This window comes from Schistocerca americana, chromosome 4, assembly GCF_021461395.2.
Source record: "Schistocerca americana isolate TAMUIC-IGC-003095 chromosome 4, iqSchAmer2.1, whole genome shotgun sequence".
Taxonomy (NCBI): Eukaryota; Metazoa; Arthropoda; class Insecta; order Orthoptera; family Acrididae; genus Schistocerca; species Schistocerca americana.
In genome coordinates, this window is record NC_060122.1 from 667,208,771 (window position 1) to 667,230,016 (window position 21,246).

Genomic DNA, 21,246 nt, shown 5'->3' on the forward strand with positions numbered 1-21,246 from the left:
ACCTATTCTCTCTGCAGTTGCTCATGTAATTATACACATTTACTGTTTTCTGAATGCATTGCTAAGTGAACAACTGCTGACACTTGATAATGTATTGGGAAATCCAATTTTCATCAAGCCACTGCATTACAATTTATATATCTACCCACTTTATTCTGAAGTATTTCATCTTTCAGATGTTGTTCTCTCTCAGTTATTGTAAGTTCAGCCACATCACTGCCATTGTTAACATGTTTGGACACATATTTATTTCACCCAGCTATAGTACTCAACATTTATGTGTGCTTGAAATACTTTTGGTAGACATGGATTGTTTGGCGCTACCCGTTCATTACCTACTTCTATCGCTTGGTTATAATGCATTCATATTTTGACGGTGAAACCACCATCTGCTGGAGATCATCTTCTGTGCATGATATCAGTCTTCACTTGTTTGTCTCATTTAAATATGTTTTTTATATTTCTTTGTATGCTTGCCTTCTGTCATACATGATGAATTCATATTTAATCTTCCACATGGACCGTGAATCACGTTTTTCACTGTTATATTGTATAATTCTGGATCCTATTTTGGTTTCGAAAGTCTGCTCAAATTACTTGATCAAATATATACTCAAGTGTAACTGAATTACTTGTTTTGGATGAACTTTTTCATGCAACCAAATTACATCATGTGACTGAGGTAATCCTAATTTCTGTCATTTGATTGTGGAAATCCATCATCTAACAATTAGAAAAACCTGACACTTTGTGTCTGTCAAAAAACTTGAGCTGTTATGTCTTGACAGTCCATGGCAACTTGTCCTTGAATCCTATCTTCTTTGATTTCCACCCATGATAATATTGCAAGTGAGCAGATCAGGGTGACCTTGTTTTCTTACATAGGTCATAGCATCTATTGTGCACTCGTGCATGTGTTCTGGACTTCTTATGTAACTTGATTGTAAAATATCCAGTCATCCCCTGTCATTAGAGTGGCCATCATTCATGACTGAGCCTCTCAAATGAATGTACTCTTCTCTAAGCAATTTTGTTTTTCATTCTGTCATATGAATATCATTTGTTCCGCCTTTACTTTTGTGTACAAATCGTCTAATACTGGTGAAATAAACGACGAGATTTGGTAATATTATTATATTCCTTGTTGTCTCTGATCAATATGCATTATGCATAAAATTCCTTTGAACGTTATTCTTCTGTTCATTTCGGCACCTTTATTTGGGTTTGCTTGTTTTAAATTGAGATGGTAGCAATTTTCTTCTCCTATAAAAAGGATGGATATTGAACTATATTGTAAGGACGATGTGTTTTTGTGATTCATTGTAATCTTTCACATCTTTGTGGAATAATTATATCACTACTTTTATCTTTGTCCATTAGATACCATTTGATCCAGCACTGTGCCACCTTTTGACTCCCATGTCTTTGAACCAAACTCATCTGGTTTCATAATGATTGCTGAAGGAGGGATACCAGACCCTGTAACTGCCTTGAGGCCTTTTGACTCCAATGTCTTTGAACCAAACTCATTTAGTTCCATATTGGTTGCTGATGGAGGTATACCACACCCTATAACTGCCTTGAGGCTGCGGGTGTGGGTTGTGGAATTACAGTGGCATGCGTGGATGATGGCTGCAAGTATAGCAAGGATTTTAAAATTTTGTGACTTAACAGGACAATTCACAAAATTATTAAGGCACAGATTTTAACTGGCATAGGAGTGACTGGCTCTTTCCCAGTAGCTTATAGCATTTGTCTGGTGGCCAAGAACATTCACCAAAAACTCTTCAATTATAGGTTGTTCACAATGTCCTGAATGAGGGCTCCATAGCTCTGGATCACCTAAAGCTGGTAGAAGTCGGGTGACTTAGGGTCATGAGTGTTTGTATTTAGCCATGACCAACATTGACTATTTAATGATACAGTCACTCCTTATGTACGAGGGCAGTTCAATAAGTAATGCAACACATTTTTTTTCTGAAACAGGGGTTGTTTTATTCAGCATTGAAATACACCAGGTTATTCCCCAATCTTTTAGCTACACAACACTATTTTTCAACGTAATCTCCATTCAATGCTACGGCCTTACGCCACCTTGAAATGAGGGCCTGTATGACTGCACGGTACCATTCCACTGGTCGATATCGGAGCCAACGTCGTACTGCATCAATAACTTCTTCATCATCCACGTAGTGCCTCCCACGGATTGCGTCCTTCATTGGGCCAAACATATGGAAATCCGACGGTGCGAGATCGGGGGTGTAGGGTGCATGAGGAAGAACAGTCCACTGAAGTTTTGTGAGCTCCTCTCGGGTGCGAAGACTTGTGTGAGGTCTTGCGTTGCCATGAAGAAGGAGAAGTTTGTTCAGATTTTTGTGCCTACGAACACGCTGAAGTCGTTTCTTCAATTTCTGAAGAGTAGCACAATACACTTCAGAGTTGATCGTTTGACCGTGGGGAAGGACATCGAACAGAATAACCCCTTCAGCGTCCCAGAAGACTGTAACCATGACTTTACCGGCTGAGGGTATGGCTTTAAACTTTTTCTTGGTAGGGGAGTGGGTGTGGCGCCACTCCATTGATTGCCGTTTTGTTTCAGGTTCGAAGTGATGAACCCATGTTTCATCGCCTGTAACAATCTTTGACAAGAAATTGTCACCCTCAGCCACATGACGAGCAAGCAATTCTGCACAGATGGTTCTCCTTTGCTCGTTATGGTGTTCGGTTAGACAAGGAGGGACCCAGCGGGAACAAACCTTTGAATATCCCAACTGGTGAACAATTGTGACAGCACTACCAACAGAGATGTCAAGTTGAGCACTGAGTTGTTTGATGGTGATCCGTCGATCATCTCGAATGAGTGTGTTCGCACGCTCCGCCATTACAGGAGTCACAGCTGTGCACGGCCGGCCCGCACGCGGGAGATCAGACAGTCTTGCTTGACCTTGCGGCGATGATGACACACGCTTTGCCCAACGACTCACCGTGCTTTTGTCCACTGCCAGATCACCGTAGACATTCTGCAAGCGCCTATGAATATCTGAGATGCCCTGGTTTTCCGCCAAAAGAAACTCGATCACTGCCCGTTGTTTGCAACGCACATCCGTTACAGACGCCATTTTAAGAGCTCCGTACAGCGCTGCCACTTGTCGGAAGTCAGTGAAACTATACGAGACGAAGCGGGAATGTTTGAAAATATTCCACAAGAAATTTCCGGTTTTTTCAACCAAATTTGGCCGAGAAAAAAAATGTGTTGCATTACTTATTGAACTGCCCTCGTAGCAGTTACAAAGTGATTTTCCTACTATGGAGTGCCAAAACATTAAGCATATGTGTAACGTGAATACTGCCTGAAGAAAGTGCAACTTGTCCCTCCTGTACTGTCATTCTCCCTATGGTTGGACATGCAGACACATTGGTAAATCAATCAGAAAACAGCAGTTCAGGATATGAGCTCTGTAATTGTTCTTGCAATGGGTAGAAAAATTGTTTAATATTCATCTTGTTTTTTTGTAATATCTGTGGCTCTGGTCATCATCTTGATAACATCAAGGACATGATTTTCAGGTTCTGGATTTGAAATGTTAGGGAAGATACTTATTTACAATTATAAGGCATCAGGGTTATTTCCAATGGCGCATTGCAAACAGTCAACTTCATGTTTTCGCATTTTGCACTTTGCTTAATGCAAGTCTTTCACATGACAAAATTATAAATCATTTCAAATGTGTATCCATTTAAATATTACTGTTTCAAACTGAAAAGACTTACCTGGTGCACATGTACTTCACAGTCCTCTATGCAACTCTAAAAACGTAATCCGTTTTGTCCGTTCCCAGCGAAGGCATGCTGCTTATTTCAGTTCCAAATAAACACTTGCTCACTCCATTTTCAAACCAACATTGCTTTACTTGAAAGTGAATCAATGACTGTCCAGTTCTTTGGTACAAAACACCAGCGGTATATTCGATATATTTTACAGCAAGAAAATCTTGTTCTTTCAAAAACCAGAAAATAAAAAAATAAAATTTTATATATATTTTTTCTGCATGCTTGATTTAACATATCGCAAGAAACCATGGCTCTGGATATAAACAAAATTTATTGAAATGAAATAATTATATATTATTGAACATAATTTTGAAATGGAGTTCTCGTAAACAAATACTGCAAAATGCACAAAATGTACCAATTACAGCCAATGAAACACACAGAATTTATAGGATAATTCCAAAATATTGAAGAAAATGCGCAAAAGAAAGAAATTTAAATAGTGTTCCCACCCAATACATTCACTCTGTATCTTCCTTTTTGAACATCAGATTGCAGTTTTAGTTAAAATGTAAGTGAATCTAATTGCAGATTTCATCAATCAGAACAGGTGTTATAATCTGATAATCTGTTGCTGAACAAAGGTTTCTGTAATACCCCCCCCCCCCCCCCCACCCCCCCCCCCCCCCCCCACCTCCCTCACTCGTTTCTCTCCCCACCCTGAAAACTTAGTCAGCATGTGGCGAACAGACCACAGTTTCATTTTGGTATTTTGGAGACATAACAATGGTTACTATCTAACTTTAAGTTTCTGGTAATTGAGATACCTCATAGTACTTAGAGTGCATTTACATATATTCAACAATCTCCTAGATCTACATTAAGACAGTGGTGAAGCAGACATGCAGATGTGTCAAAATGGCAAATTTTGCAGATGCGTTGTTATGACTCCAAACCCCTGATTTCACTACTTTCTTTCAATATTTTATCTTTTGACTGCAGTCTCTCTCTCTCTCTCTCTCTCTCTCTCTCTCTCTCTCTCTCTCTCTCAGTGTGTGTGTGTGTGTGTGTGTGTGTGTGTGTGTGTGTGTATGATGAAGGACACATGCATCCAAGGTTTTAATATTTGTCAGGGGTGCTGACTTCTCCTTTGCTCTGTAAATTATTTCACTCTATATACACGAATGTTTTAAAGAATGGATAATAAAGAAGCAGTGGCAACAATAACCAGATAGCTGTCTTAAATTAACTGTGATACAATATCTTTATGCTGCCAGATAACAGGATTTGTTGACCATCTATGCATACATGTCACCTTGAAGTACTTCCTACGTTTGAGATAACAATGTCACATGGTTTGCGTCACTCCTTTCCTTATTATTTTACATTATTACCATGTTTCTCAGTTTTGATTAATTAGTTTTTAACTTGTACCATCGATAGGTCGAGAAGTTAACTTTCATCCCACTCAGATGACACAGAGGTTGAAAGTATTGTCACATAGAGGAAGGTGTAAGTAGATGAATGACAAATACTAACTTCACTTAACGAAGGTTTATTCAGCACTTGCACATACAAGAGCGTGGAGCGAACTGCCTCTGGCCAGAACACATACGGTATATATACAGCTACAGAACATTCCAGTACAATGATTCTTGCCATTTGTGGATACTTCTAGAATGTACTCGAACCGAAGATAGAAATTAAAATGTTTCAGTTCAGGTGAGTCTTGAACTCAACGACCCTCCATGCAACAATCTAGTATTGTAACCACTACACTATAGCGACTGCTCTACTCAGCTTCTTCTGCGACATTACTCCATCCTTAAGAGAACAGCGTCTCGATGTTACGTTCTCCTAGTCCGGGAACGAGTCATCGGTCCTGCATACTCCGACTCCCGATGACAAATGTTCGCCCTAGCAGTGATCTTCTTAGAATTTCTCTTGCCGCTACATTCTTCGTTACCTTTCCTCTTGTTGCCTGTTGCTGGAGCTTCGAATTTACCCTGGGTTGCAGGATCCTTATAGGGCTTCATTCGAAGGATGTGGACCGTATATCTGATCTTTCATCGTCTTGTGTCGGGACTGAAATCTTCAACTTCATACGTAACATCAGACAACTGTCTTACAACCTTATAAGGTCCAAAGTAGCGCCTGAGGAGCTTCTCAGAGAGACCAACCTTCCGAATAAGAGTGAAGATCCAGACTTGGTCACCAGGTTGGTAGACAACAGGATGGTGTCTCGCATCATACCTTCAGTGATTGTCAAGCTAACTGCCGAACTTCCTCAGCTCTGGTTAACACCTGGCTGATGTAGTTTTTGTCCACGTCATCAGGGTGTAATGGAAACACAGTGTCCGTTGTCGTTGTCGCCTCGCGCCCATGCAGCGGGAAAAATGGCGTAAATCCTGTTGTGTCTTGTTTGGCGGTGTTGTCAGCAAACGTCATGAAAGGTAGCATGTCATCCCAGTTGCTCTGCTCAACATTGACGAACATTGATGGAATGTCGGCCAAGGTCTTATTTAGGCGTTCAGTAAGCCCGTTAGTTTGTGGATGGTAGGCAGTAGTTGTGTGATGAGTAATGTTGCACCGGTGGTTTATCTCTGTCACAAGATTCGATTGAAAAACTTTCCCTCGATCCGTAATTAATGACTTTTCGGCACTGCGTTTTAATACAATGTCTTCTAAGATGAATTTTGCTACCTCGAATGCTTTGGCTGTTTTCACGGCTTTTGTAATGGCGTAGCACGTCAGATAATCAGTGCAAACAATAATCCATCTATTGACACTAGCAGACATTGGAAATTGTCCGAAGAGGTAAATCCTAACATGCTAGAAAGGCGTTTCGGCTGATGGAATTGGTATGAGTCGACCAGGTGGTTCCTGAGGAACTGCTTTTCTCCTCTGGCACTCTAGACAGTGCGACACTCCTAAATAAACCTGGCCGCAAAAATCTCTTGTGGATCCTATCGTATGTCTTAACAAATCGTAAATGTCCGGTCTCAGGTGTGTCATGGAATTTCTGTAGAACATCTAAGCGCATGTGTTTAGGAATCACTGGCAGCCACCTCTTTCCAAACGGATCAAAGTTTTTCTTGCAAAGTAATCCATTAACTACCTTAAATTGTCCTTTCACATCCTCTGACTGATTTAAGGCAAGCATAATTTGAGATATCTTGCCTTCCTCCTTCTGCTCAGCAGAGAGATCCTTGAGTGCAGCAAGACAGTCACTATATTCATCAAAGTCTTGATGATCTTTCACAGGGTTTCTTGAGACACAGTTGGCATCTTGGTGTTTTCTTCCACTTTTGTACACTATGGTAATGTCATACTCTTGAAGACATAGTGCCCACCTGGCGAGTCATCCTGTTAGATCGTTAAGACCTGTCAACCATCAAAGTGAAAGATGGTCTGTAACAACTGTGAATGGCCTTCCCTAGAGATACTGTCGAAATTTGCGCATGGCCCAGATCACAGCAAGACATTCTCTTTCGGTAGTTGAGTAGTTTCTCTCGGCTTTTGTAAGTGTCCTAGAAGCATAGGCTATAACATTCTCTTTTCCATCCGAAATCTGCACCAGAACAACACCGATCCCATACCCACTGGCATCTGTGTGTAGTTCTGTTGATGCTCTCTCATCATACAGACGAAGTACAGGGCCAGTCATCAGAGCTTTTTGCAACACATCGAAAGAATCTTGTTGAGCACCACCCCAGATAAATTTAGCAGCGGCTCTTAACAGCTCTTGGAGTGGCCTGCATTTGATACAAAAGTCTTTGATAAAACGATGGTAATAAGAACACACTCCGAGGAAGCTTCTCACATCTCTAATACTTTTAGGAATAGGAAATTCCGTTATAGCTCTCATCTTTTCTGGGTCTGGCTGCACACCTTTGTTTGACACAAGGTGCCCAAGTATTTTGATTTCTTTTGCTCCAAAGAGACACTTTCTTGGATTAAGTTTCAGTTCGGCTTGTTGGAGACACTTAAGAACAGCCCTTAGTCTTTTTATGTATTCATCAAATGTCTCTAAGAACACTATAATGCCATCTAAATAACAAAGACACATCATCCAGGTGCCTTAGAAGATTATCCATCATTTGTTCAAAATTTGCTAGTGCATTACACAAACCAAACGGCATTACCTTAAACTCATACAGGCCCTCATAGGTGATGAAGGGAGGTTTCTCACGATCAGCCTCATCCACTTAAATTTGCCAGTATCCTGAGTACATGTCCATGGTTGAGAAAAACTTAGCCCCCTTCAGACAGTCTAGTGTTTCGTCAATTCATGGAAGAGGGTAAACGTCCTTTTTAGTTATCTTATTAAGCTTCTTGTAATCAACACAAAAGTGCCAACTGCCATCCTTCTTCCTGATGAGAATCACTGGTGATGACCATGGGCTCTGTGAAGGCTGAATGATGTCATTCTTCATCATTTTCTCTACCTTGTCGCGAATTATTCAATGATCCGTTGCTGACACACATTATGCTCTCTGGCTTATTGGTTGATGGTCTCCAGTGGTAACCTGGTGCTTCACCGTCGATTTGTCTAATTTGCTCTTTGACTGTGGATTGAAGCATTCAGAGAACTCTTGAAGAATGGCAAGTAGCTTTTTCTGTTGTTCCTTAGTGAGATCTGGTGATAGTGGAGCTAGAAAGCTATAATTGCTTGAGAAGATTTCAAAAGTCCCATCCGAGAATGACGTCATGACTACACTCTTGTAAGATGGTGAATTCTAAGGCCTGTGTACAGCCACTTATACCCACATGAATGACACATCTTCCTTTAGGTTTTACATATTTCCCATTAGCCACCTTTAGCAGAGATGTTTTGTTGTCGATGAATACGGTTTTCTGCAACTGGCAATGGTACTTCTCCGAAATGACTGAATATGATAGTCAAGAGTCCACAAGAGTTTGGGCTGGTCGGTCATCCATAAGGATATCGACATAGTTTCCTACCATTTTTGTAGTGATGGACGGCGCAGGATTTTTCTCTTTGGCGGCCTCACCTCCAAGGAAGGTTGCACCCTTTAGTTTTCCAGGTTGCGGTGGTTAGGTGATCAGCTGGAGCTTCTAAACGGCAATGGAGACCTTGATCGGCGTGTTGGGGAGCGTCCTCTTCAGCGGTTAGCTTGCGACGATGGTGACCTATGTTGTCCTGTATCCACATCTTCTTGTTCATCTTCATTGTCCTGTAGTTGGCGTCTTCAAAGATCGGTCTGCTGTCTTCTGGCATGGGCGTCATTAGGTATCCGCCGCCTTTCTCGACAATAGCGCATCTGGTCGACTGCAGTGGAAACATACAGGTTGGTTATCCTGGGTCCTCCAGACATCAGTCTTCCTTGGTGCCCAAACAGGTTCCTCATGCGGCATTGTAGGAACGTAACTTTGCCTGGGCTTTGACTTTTTTACTGTTTTCAAGGAAAATGAAGGACGAGAGATTGGGTTCAATGTCTGTTCCACTTCCTCCCTTATGACCTCTTGAAGTGTCTTGGTTTTTTGCTCTCCATGCAATCCAAGTGCCTTCTGAACTTCCTCTCTCTCTATCTGATGAAGAACACTTGTGAAAACAGTTTCTTCCTCCATCACCGACATCGATACGATGTTTGGAAGCTGTTCAAACTTCTTGCGTGTAACTATTTTTTGATGCATTGTCTCAATATACTGGCACCATTTTATGAAGTTGTCTGCTGTCGAAACCTCCTTTAGGAGTAGGTCTTGATACATGGCCTCAGCAGTGCCCTTCGTGAGATGTGCAACCTTATCTTCCTCCTTCATTCGAGAATCCACTATTTCACACAGCTCCAAGATGTCTTGAGTGTAGGATGCTGTCTTTTTCCTGGACGCTGTGCCCTGCACTTTTTAATTTATCTTCAGCCTTACACTTCTGTTCTTGTGTGTCACTGAAATACTTGTGCAGTTCTGCCTGGAATACTTACCTGCTAGTGAACTTCTCCTCGTTGTTCTCGTACCATTGCTTGGCAGTGCCCTCCAAGTAGAAAAATACGTTAGTCAAACACAGGGTGTCATCCCATTTGTTAAATTTGGATCTTGGCCATTGTCACCAGAGAATCCAGAAGGATGTCTCATGTGGTGGCACCCAGATTTGTCACAGTGATGTCATCTTCTTCTTCTGTCTCCGATAGATTGCAATCTGTTGAATGTGGCTCGAACTCAGGTTTCTCGTCATGTAAATGGCGGCTCTGTTGTGGCCTGATGGGAGCCACTGTGTCATCGATAATGTGCGTTATCACAAGTTCCAATAATCAGTATCTCCACCAGAATAATGTCACATAGAGGAAGGTGTAAGTAGATGAATGATGAACACTAACTTCACTTAAAGAAGGTTTATTCAGCACTTGCGAACTGCCTCCGGCCAGAATACGTATGGTATCTATACAGCTACACAACATTCAAGTACAGTGATTCTTGCCATTTGTGAAGACTTCTAGAATGTACTTGAACCAAAGATAGAAATTAAAATGTTTCAGTTCAGGTGAGTTTTTAACTCTCGACCCTCCATGCAACAATCTAGTATCGTAACCACTACACTACGGCGAGTGCGCTACTTGGTTTCTTCTGTGACAGTATTGGTATAAAGTATTCAACATGGTGACTGAGTTTGTTCCTGAGGCATCATTTTTTCTTAGAACTGAGTTATCAAATAGAAATAAAACTTAGTGTAAGTGTTGAGTGTTTGTGGAGAAAAGGAACTAATACAAATCAGTATTGAATCTTATGAGACCTTAAGCAGATTTTTGACTCGAAACAAGATAATTCTTAATATATTTTTTTACAAACACTTTTTATTTTCTGTTTGTTAAGTATTAGTTGAACCACCACAAAGCATTGTCCTTTACTTGGTACCCTTATATTTTCCAGAGAATTAAAAAGTGTTTCACTGAGTCAGATACTTTTACTAAACGATAGGAACTTCCTGCTGGCTTTTTAGATTTATTTAGCTAGGAACAAATTATTCTGTAACTTCATTGATGCTAATTATAGAACTTTTCCTGCTTTGATGTCAAATGTACTTTAAAAATGTAGTGCTATTTTCTGAATTAAAATTGGAAGTTGTTGCTTGACAGTATTGTAAAATATGTAAGGTAAGTCCGGGTGAACAGAGATCATACAGTAACTGGACACATTTTGTTGTTGAGCTGTTCACATGACTGTTTTATATTCATGGGCAGTAGATGTGAAATAATGTAATAAAAAGCTTTGATTAGAATGGCAAGTATTCCATTCCATTCACTTGATGTTTTTCTTCCCTTGTAAGTCTTTTCATTTTTTCTACATCTTGTCCAGAGTTCCTGAATTTTGCAACACAAGTAATTGATTTCTCATTAATGTTAAATGGAATTAACATTGTCCTGTTAGGGCCCCACATCTGTGGAATTTGTTAAGAACTCATTAAACAGTCATTGAACAGAATTTATGGCAAAATAATTTGTGAACACAGTTTTCAAAATATTTGGACTAGTTTTCTCTCAAAATTCAGATTTAACTGTAGGGTAGAGTGCCTTCATCTTTGTTGGGTCTGTGAATGAGTGAACTATTTTCCATTATTTTAACTGCTGTTACAGTTTGTTTTAAACAAAGTATTTGATGCAACCCTCTCTGCCACAGATTTACTGGAAATTACATTAGGAAACTGTCATGCAAAACTAGACTTTCCTGTTCATGAAGAGCTATCTGGGATGAAATTTCCTTTCCTAAAGGAACTACTATCCTATAAACTATACAACATGAACAAGTTCTTAATTGTCAGTTCATAACTGAAGTGACTCATTGGTTAAAGCACTGGACTCACTTTTAGGAAAACAGGGCTCAGGTCCTGTCCAACCATCCCTGATTTATGATTTCCCTGAAACACTTTAGGTGAATACTGAGATGCTTCCTTTTAAAAGGATACAGCTGATTTTCTTCTGCATCCTTGTCCATTTGAAGCTTGTGTTCTCCATGAAATGATTTTATCTTCTGTGTGGTGTTAATCCTTATTCTTCCTTCATGAAACATCCCCTAGTATTTGTCAGTGTGATATGTGGTTTGTGGACAGCTATTCAGCTGTGGATATTAATTTAGATTCCTTGTGCTGACTGTTGATAATAGTTGGAATGTATACAGGAGTGTTTTTGTAAGAGTAGAGGTTCAGGATTTCCAGTTTGTCATATTGACTTTTATGGTGCTCAATAGTTTAGAAGTTAAAAATTTGTCTTCTGACTGTGGGTATTCAGCATATCTTCACTTCTATGAAAGTTACTATGTGGGGTATGTTTATGATACTAAAACTTTCCTCAGCAGCCTTTGTTTGCTGGTGGTACTCAAGTATCCAACCATACTAGGAAACTTCAAGTTTCATAGATGACCCAAGCTTGTTGTGTACACAGATCTTGGGCACTGTATATTGAAACTTCCTGACAGACTTAACATTGTGTGTTGGTTTGGGACTTGAACCAGAGACCTTTGCCATACTGGTGAGTGATGTACTGACTGAGCTATCGAAGCATGACTCACAACCCACTCTCAGAGGTTTACTTACGCTCATACCTCACCTCCTACATTTCAGATTTCACAGGAGTTTTTTTGCAGACCCTGTGGGACTAGCACTTCTGGAAGAAAGAACATTGGCGCTAGGAAGTTTCAAATCAGTGCTCACTGCACTGTAGAGTGAATGTTTTATTCTGGAAACAATCCTACAGGCTGTGGCTAAGTCATATGTCTGCAATATCCTTTTGTCTTGGAGTGCTAGTTCTGTAAGGTATGCAGAAGAACTTCTGTGAATTTTGAAAGGTAGGAGCCGAGATACTGGTGGAAGTAAAGTTGTGAGGGCAGGCTGTACTTGGATTGCTCTGTCAGTAAGCACTTTTCTGCAAAAGGCGAAGGTCCCAGGTTCAAGTACTGATCTGGCACACAGTTTTAAGCTGCCAAGGAGTTTCAAATCAACACACACACCACTGCAGATTGAAAATTTCATTCTGGAAACACTATATATTGTCCATATGATAGGTTACTGGTAGATTACATTGGTGTGTCAAAGGCACTTTCCGTACACAAATGCTCATGCTTTTAATTAAGTGTTATAGGGATGAATACTAAAAGTAATCAATGATTATTTCCCAAAGTGATCACTTTGTAATTTCGAAAATAAATTTTAAGCTAAGCTATTTAAGAAATACTTCATATAATTTTATAATTGAGATTGGTGAAAATCACTTTATTTTTCAGAGCTTCATTTATTAAAATACAGGCAGCTACAAAACAAACAACTGAATAAAATTATGATACAAAAAATGTATATTGAGAATGGTAACCAAAGTAATTAATGTTGTGACCACACTAAGCAAAACAGATAGATTTAGAAATACATTCAGTTTTGTGGAAAGGTCCCGCACAAAGTCCATGAGTACATTAGGAAGTTGAACTAATATAACCTATATCAATTAAAATTCATTATATAGAAGCTTCAGGAAACAAATGTAAGTGCAGGTGTAGTTGTAGAACTTGTACTTGGGTATTATCTCATGCTGTTAAAATTTTACACCTAAACGTAATTGTATTTTGCTCTGCCAGGTGAAATGACCTCCCTTATACATTTTTGGCACAGGAGTATAAGTGATTTAAATAACAGTTTTATACATATCTCAGATTATATTTGAAATTTTTAAGTACTTTTATAAGTGTTAGCCAGAATCATACCACAGCAAGATAGTATAGATGTTAAAGACCTTGATGTTGTGCCCACTCCCAAAAATACAGGGTGATGATAATTAAAGCCAAACTTTCAAAATGCTGTACTTTCAAAATGCTGTAGAAATATCACCTTTGGTCAGGATAATGTCAAATTGCAATGGAATATTATCGGAGAAGGGGGAAAACATATGGCAGAAGAAAAAAAAAAAATATGAAAATTGATCAAATTGATCAATAGATGGTGCTATATGTGTCAGAATACGTAAATGAAAACATCTGTCATGCGCACGACCCACTGAAGTTGGTATAAGCAAGCCGGGTACATGGTTTTTCCTCCTTTTGCATCTGTGACATTCGCCATGACTGTATCAATGCAGGATTGCACCCTCCTTGTGAAGCTATATTACAAGAATGATGACCGTGCACGTGTCACTCTGCAGAAGTTCCAGACACTGAAGGGTTTGAAAAAGGGCGGTCGTCCGGTGACTGCCGTGGCTCTGGAGAAAATGATTCGGAAATTCGAGAAGACGGGTTCTTTTGGTGTGCAACCTGGTAGAGGTAGGAAACGAATTCATTCAACATCAGTGGAAGCAGTGGCCACAGCAATGCAGGAGGAGATGAATGGTGGTGTGCAAACGTGTAGTGCACAGAGAATTTCCCCCAACATTGAACATCCTCGTGAACACGGTGCATAAAATCCTATGAAACATCCTTCTTTGCTATCCATAAAAAAAAACTGATTTTTCCCATCCGATATGATATGACGTTGCCGTGGTGGATGGGCTTACATAACTAACAGTACACACCTGTACACCCATGCACACTGAGTAGTACAACATGCTTAATGTTAAACATACATCTTAGGCATTGTTGTATGATTCATTTGTCATTTGTAGTCGACCACTATTAAATTATGATGCTTACAGTGCCATCTATTGCTACATTTTGTAACTATTTATTTTTCGTGTGCCATATGTTTTTCCTCTTCTCCGATAATATTCTGTTGCAATTTGACATCATTCTGACCGGTGGTGTTATTTCTACAGCGGGTTGAAAGTCTAACTTTGATTATAATCACCCTGTATATCATTATCTCCATGTGATGTTATATATTAATGCTGCTAGATACTATATGCCTAAAAGAATAAAGCTATAAGTACTGGACCCAACAGAAGTATACATTATCAAGGAAGGGACTGATTTGATAGCATCCTTTTTCTGTTTGTGTAAAGAACCTACACAGTAGCAAAAGAAATAAGTATGTATGGAAACTGTTGTTGCTGTGAAGCAACAACTCAGATGACTTCGTCACGTATTGGAATAGAATTATTTGTGAACTGCGGCCATAGTGACCACTGCATTTGACTTGAATCAGAACATCTTTCAAAATTGCTATGATTACCATATGGATGCAACTTGAAACCATATGGAATCAACTTTTGCATAGCAGACAGACCAGTTGCAGTGAACTTTATTTCACTTTCACCAACTAAATTCTCACATTGTCATGAGAAGAGAATGTAATCTTGATATTTGAACAAAATCATAACATATGTTTCTGTTCCTTGTCAGACCTGATGCATTTGATTATAAATGATGTAAATATATATATAAATAAAAAGATAAAAATAAAATCAGTGCAAAATTCACGATAGTGTATTCTGTCTGTCTCATTCTGAGTAAATCGTCGTAATAGTTCTATGTCTTTCAGTGGGTATTAAAAAGAAGGATAATTGTTTAATTTAATAAAATCTATGATTTCAAATTGTTTTTAAATTATCTGAATATTGTTTGCGAATCTTCTCAGAAAATTGCTGTTGGCTTACATTGAAAACAGGCATGTTATGTTGAGTGATATTGCAGCAATGGTAAACGTTAGTGTTAGATCACGTTGATGTTCAAGAAAATGTGTGTGAGGTGGGTTCCAAAACATTTCACATCAGAAATGAAAGAAAGGAAGGCGCATGGGTATGTGCAGGGAGACATGAAGTTTGCCTGAGACGCCCCCCCCCCCTCCCGCCCCCCCCTCCCCCCCTCCCCCCTGTTCCTCAGTTGTGGCACCTTCAGATTGGCACATTTTGAAACCACTGAAAGAAGTTGTTAGTGGGCCAAGGTTAGCTGATGATGAGGAAATCCAGGCAGCAGTGCATAACTGATTATGCATATACTCTGAAGAATTCTTTGATTGTGGAATGGAGAAGCTCATCCAGTGCAGGCAAAGTGCAGACAACTTGAGGCAGATTACGTTGGGGGGGGGGCTTAAATTCAGTTTTTTATGGAATGACCCATGTGTAATGAGAAGAAATGAAAGACAAATTAATTAGTTTATAATAAATATGTCTCGAAACTCGAGTACTATATATCACATTAAAGTTTCATATATGTGGTATCTGTTCTTTTGGACATGTCTGAAAGAACAATATAGAATTACGGTGAAGATGACCAATTGATCACTTCGATGTGGATGCACAACACACTCGAACTCTTACGGGAATTGGCAAAATGCCGCGAGCAATGAGGATAACGGACAAGGGGCACTACATTAGTATTGTGTGGACAAGTTGAGAATTTGGGTCCGATGACAGGCGTGCTAAGGTGATCCACGTAGTTGTGATGACTGCTGTGTTCAGATGGTGCAGTGGTCAGCACATCTGCCCAATAAATAATAGACCCAGGTTCGAATCTTGGTCTGGCACAAATTTTCAACTTTCCCCACTGGTTTAAATCAGTGCCCACGGGCAGCTTATGTCATTAATTCCTCTGTGTCTTGATTAATCAGTCATGTTGTCTGAGTTTATAGAATGCTCAAAAACTTTTGCGTAATGTGATTTTATGCTGGAGTACCAATAAATAATTCAGGGTTACTTACTTCTGCATCATATGTTTTACAATACATAAAAATATTTTCACATCACTCTGAGAAGAAGTTGAAAACTTACAAAATATCATATTTTTTGCTTTAATTTGTACATTTACCTTCAGTGGCCTAAATGTGATAACATATAGTACCTCATTTTTAATTTATGTAGCATACTTTGCACTGCTGATCATTTGAGAGGCTGATATACACTTCCCAGTACCTGGCACCAGTGGAAATCAAGTGAGATTAGAATGTGCCATGATCAGCCTTGCATATTGCTGCTAGATGATTCACTTTCTTGGAATATGTTACATCTAAATGAACAGAAAAAACAAATTTGTTGGTGTTGATTCTCATCTGCTATCAACTATTACCATGGGAGCTCTAATATATGCTAAAAACATACAGAGGTTGGACAAAAATATGGAAAAACCATAAGAAATCAATCTTTGAACATAAACACAGTTTCTAGTCATGCCTACATGTGACACTGTTGCATTTGATCATGAACGCACCCATTTGGTGTCCCCTATACATTGCAATTGTCAGTTGTTGACAGAACAGAGTTTTGTGCTGTTATGAATGCGGTCGGTCAAACTAAGTGAATTTGAAAAAGGCCGAATTCTTGGCTCTGGTATGATGGTGCTCCCATAACTAAGGTAGCAGAAGTGTTTGGTGTTTCAGGAGGCACTGTGTCGAAGATTTATACCACATACAGGAAAACAGAAAAACATCAACTGTCAAGTCACAAGAAGGACAAAGGTGTGTCTTGAGTGATTGTGACAGACTGCAATTGAAGAGGATTGTGGTGAAGAGTGAGAGAACAGTAGCTCCAAAAGTCACTACAGAACTGAAAGTCACATTCGCGAACTGTCTCAGCACCTAAGTAACAAACACAAAGGGATCTCCATAGGCTGTAAATTGCAGGGTGAGGTGGAAAACCAAAACCACTTATTGGAGATGCAAATGCCCGTAACAGGAATACGTGGTGCAGTGGAAGAATGTTACTTGGTCGCATAAGTCTTGTTTCACTCTGTTTCCAACTTCTGCCAAGTTTACATCCCAAAAGTGAAACATGAGAGGCGTCCAGTTATGATTTGGTTGGCCATATTGAGGTACCCCTTGTGCCCCATGGGTACTCTGCAGAGTCACATTACTGCCAAGAATTATGTGACCATTTTGGCTGACCAGGTCTATCCTTTGGTACAGTGTTTGTTACCCAGTGGGGATGCTACGTTCCAGGTTGACAGGGCTCCTGTTTACACAACACGCATAATTCAGGACAGGTTTTATGAGCACGAGGACGAATTGTCACATCTCTCCTGGCCTACAAACACCAGATCTCAATAATATTGAGCACTTGTGGTCCACTTTGGAGAGAATGATACATGATCACTCTCCACTTTCACTGCCCTTACCTTAACTTGCTACTATTTTGCAGGAGGAATGGTATAAGATTCTCTTGAAAACAATACAGGACACGTATTTATCCATTCTGAGAGAAATAGGTGCTGTTTGGAATGCCAATAGTTTTCCTACACAGTATTAGGCATGTTAATGTGTTTGTTTTTGGTGTTTCCACATTTTTGTCCACCCACTGTAATTCTCTGCAGTGTACAGATTTTGATGACAGATCAGCAGTCAACATTATTAGTTCAGAACAGCTGTGAAAACAAATACTCAAACAGACCGATGTGAAGAAATCGAAACTTCCTTCATAGCCAAAATGTAACCTTACAACCACCAACCCATGAATGCCGTTGCCGACACCACAACCACAACCACTGTCAAAAAACACATATTGCTTGTCATTCTTGTGGTACAGCCACATTTATTAAGTTTGTCAAAACATTAATTAGTAGTTGCTTATAATATTACCTTATTTTTTGCATTAGATTAATTGGAGAGAGAGAGAGAGAGAGAGAGAGAGAGAGAGAGAGAGAGAGAGAGAGATAGCTTGTGAATGTAATAAGTAATTAAGTTCTCTCTATATTTTGAAATTGTTAATCTGATCCACCAAAAACTTTCAGCTTGCAAATCAAATGGAAATGCTCAAAGTGCAACAGGATACACTGAATATGACTCAGGCTGAGTTAAAGGAAGCACAGGAGCGTATCAAAGAACTTGTAAGTAAACTAGTCCCATGTTTCTTTTTAAGCTTTTATAGTCTTATGGAAAGGTTTGATGGCAAATGGAAAAAGAGAATCACATCAAAACAAGATGATTTAGAAACAAGAGTAATGCTCAAAATGTTATAGATGGCAGCAGGTTCAAGGGATAGGAATGAGACACAAAGACCATGGAGCTGGTGAGTTTGTGCAACTCATGGTAACTGTGATGTGGAGGAGTGGATTGGAAGTGGATGACAGGTAGAAGAGGAAGGGACTGTTAGGGGGGTGTGACATAGTGGCTTAGCAGAGATTGAGGCTAGGTGAATTATGGTAGGGAAGGATGTGTTGCAGGCATAACTCCCATCTGTGTAGTTCATAAAAGTGTTGTGTTTTGTGTGTGTATGTGTGTGTGTGTGTGTGTGTGGGGGGGGGGGGGGGGGGGGGGGGATGATCCGGATGTCATGGATTGTAAAGTAGCCATTGAACTTGAACATGTTGTGCGCAGCAGCTTGTTCTATTACTGAGTGGTCTGACCTGTTCTTGGTGATGGCTATTCATTCTGGTGGATAGCTGGTTCACTGTCATGCTCACATAAAATACTGTGCAGAAGTTTCAGCAGAGCTGATGTATTACATGGGTGATTTCACAGGTGGTCTTGCTTCTGATGGTGTACAATAAGCCTGTGGAAGAACTACAGTAGGATGTACTGCGTGGGTGAATCAAGCAAGTCTTGGACCTGGGTCTTCCATAGCTATACATCCCCACACACGGTTGGTTGGAAGTGAGAGTAGCATAAGGATGGTCCAAGATGATGTGTAGATCGGGTGGCCAGTGGAATACCGCTTTCTGAACATGATAGCAAATAGTTGAATCCCTGCCCAAGGACATGATTCAGTTGCTCGAATCCCTGCCCAAGGACGTGATTCAGTTGCTCCAGTTCAGGATTATATTGGTTCATGAGGGCAGTGCTCCTTTGCAGATGGTTCTTGGTTGTGATGGAAGTATTAGGGATGTGTGAGGATGTGTGGAGGAAATCTGTTTGCAGGCTAGGTTTTGGGGTAGTGCCTGTCTGTGAAGACCTTTATGAAACTTTCAAAATACTAAGTATTCAAATTCTCGTCACTGCAGATACACCATCCATTGATGGTTAGGCTATATGGGTGTGATTTTTTGGTGTGGAAGGCATGATGTCAGAATGCCTGTACTGTTGGTGGTTGGTTGACTTAATACAGACAGAGGTAAGTATGGAGCCATCAGAAAGGTGCAGGTTAATGTCTCACACAGTGGCACATTGTGCTGAGGAGTACCAGGTGAAGTGGAAGGGAGAGAAGGTGTTGAGGCTGTGAGTAAATAAGAATAGGATGTCTTGGCCAGGGGTCCAGATCATAAAGATATCATCAATGGACCTGAACCAGACAAAGGGTTTTGGGGGGCTAGGAAGGTTTGATGTGGATGACACATATGCAGATTGGTATAGGAGGATGCTATGCAGGTGCGCATGGCCTAACCTTTCATTTTATAGATACAAATCTCTTTCTCCACAGACTGTCGACCACCCCCACCCCATTACCGCCTGGATGCCTATTCGTCAGTGCTAACCTCACATTGTGATACACCAACATCCCCCTCCATGCCCATGGACTTCTGCTATTGAACACTACCTTTCCCAGTGTCCTTCAGACATTAAATCACTACCCAATTCCTTGCACACCTAACCAGTTACATCCTCATACATAACTACTTCTCCTTTGAAGGAAAGATATATAAATAAACCTTCAGCATGGCCAGGGGCACTTGTTTGGCATCCTCCGATGCTACTCTGTAGTGCACCATCTAGAGGAAATCTTCATAGTCTTCCACAACCCAAAACCTTTTGTCTGCTTCAGATTCATTGATGATATCTTCATGATCTGGAACCAGGGCCAAGACACCATATTTTTATTCTCCTACAGCCTCAACACCTCTCTCACGTGCTCCACCTGGTCCAATGTGCCATCTACCTTGATATTGACCTCCACCTCTGATGTCACCATCTATGCCTCTGTCCATATTAAGCCCATTGACCATCAGAATATCTGCATTTTGGCAGCTGTCATGCCTTCCACTCTAAAAAATTACTCCCACTGCAGTGACGAGAATTAACTTTCCCATTATTCTGGAGGTGCACAAAGGCCATCACAGACAGGCAATATCCTACGAACCTCATCTCTCATCTGCAAACAAGTTTGTGCACCATATCCTCACATAGCCCTTATACTCCCACCACAGACAAGAACCAGCTGCAAAGGAGCGCCCTCCTCATCACCCAGTATCATCCTGAACTGGACTAATTGAATCATGTCCTTTGTCAGGGTTTCGAGTATCTGTCATCACACCCACAATCCTTCCTTCCCCTCCTAAAGTGGTTCTTCAGCAGCCGCCCAACATACACAACATCCAAGTCCATTACTATGCCACCTGCACTCCCAACAACACAGGCCATATCCCTTGGAAGACCAAGGTACAAGACCTACCCGATTCCACACCCAGAACTTTCTATTCCAATCCTAACATCAGAAGAAGTAGGACTACCTGCGAAATAGCCATGTAATATATCAGTTCTGCTGCAATTTCTGCACAGCATTTTATGTGGCCATGACCACCAACCAGCTGTCCACCAAGAACAGAGTTGACCACGCAATGGGGAAACACATTGTTGAGTATAACATGCCAGAGTGCTGCCTCCCAATACCAGCTTTGCTGAACTACACAGGGGGGAAATGATTCTTGTGACACATCCTTCACTCCTGTGTTCCTCCTGGCCTC

At 40.4% G+C, this 21,246-nt stretch overlaps 1 protein-coding gene across 3 annotated transcripts in view; it reads left to right on the top strand.

The window, feature by feature from the left end:
- LOC124612937 (synaptonemal complex protein 1-like) overlaps nt 1-21,246 on the top strand; it is a 500,344-nt gene that overhangs the window by 239,415 nt on the left and 239,683 nt on the right. For all 3 annotated transcript variants that reach the window (XM_047141436.1, XM_047141437.1, XM_047141438.1), the window contains exon 11: nt 18,361-18,456. In XM_047141436.1, coding sequence (XP_046997392.1) covers nt 18,361-18,456 — 96 coding nt within the window. The remainder of the gene's footprint in view (nt 1-18,360; nt 18,457-21,246) is intronic.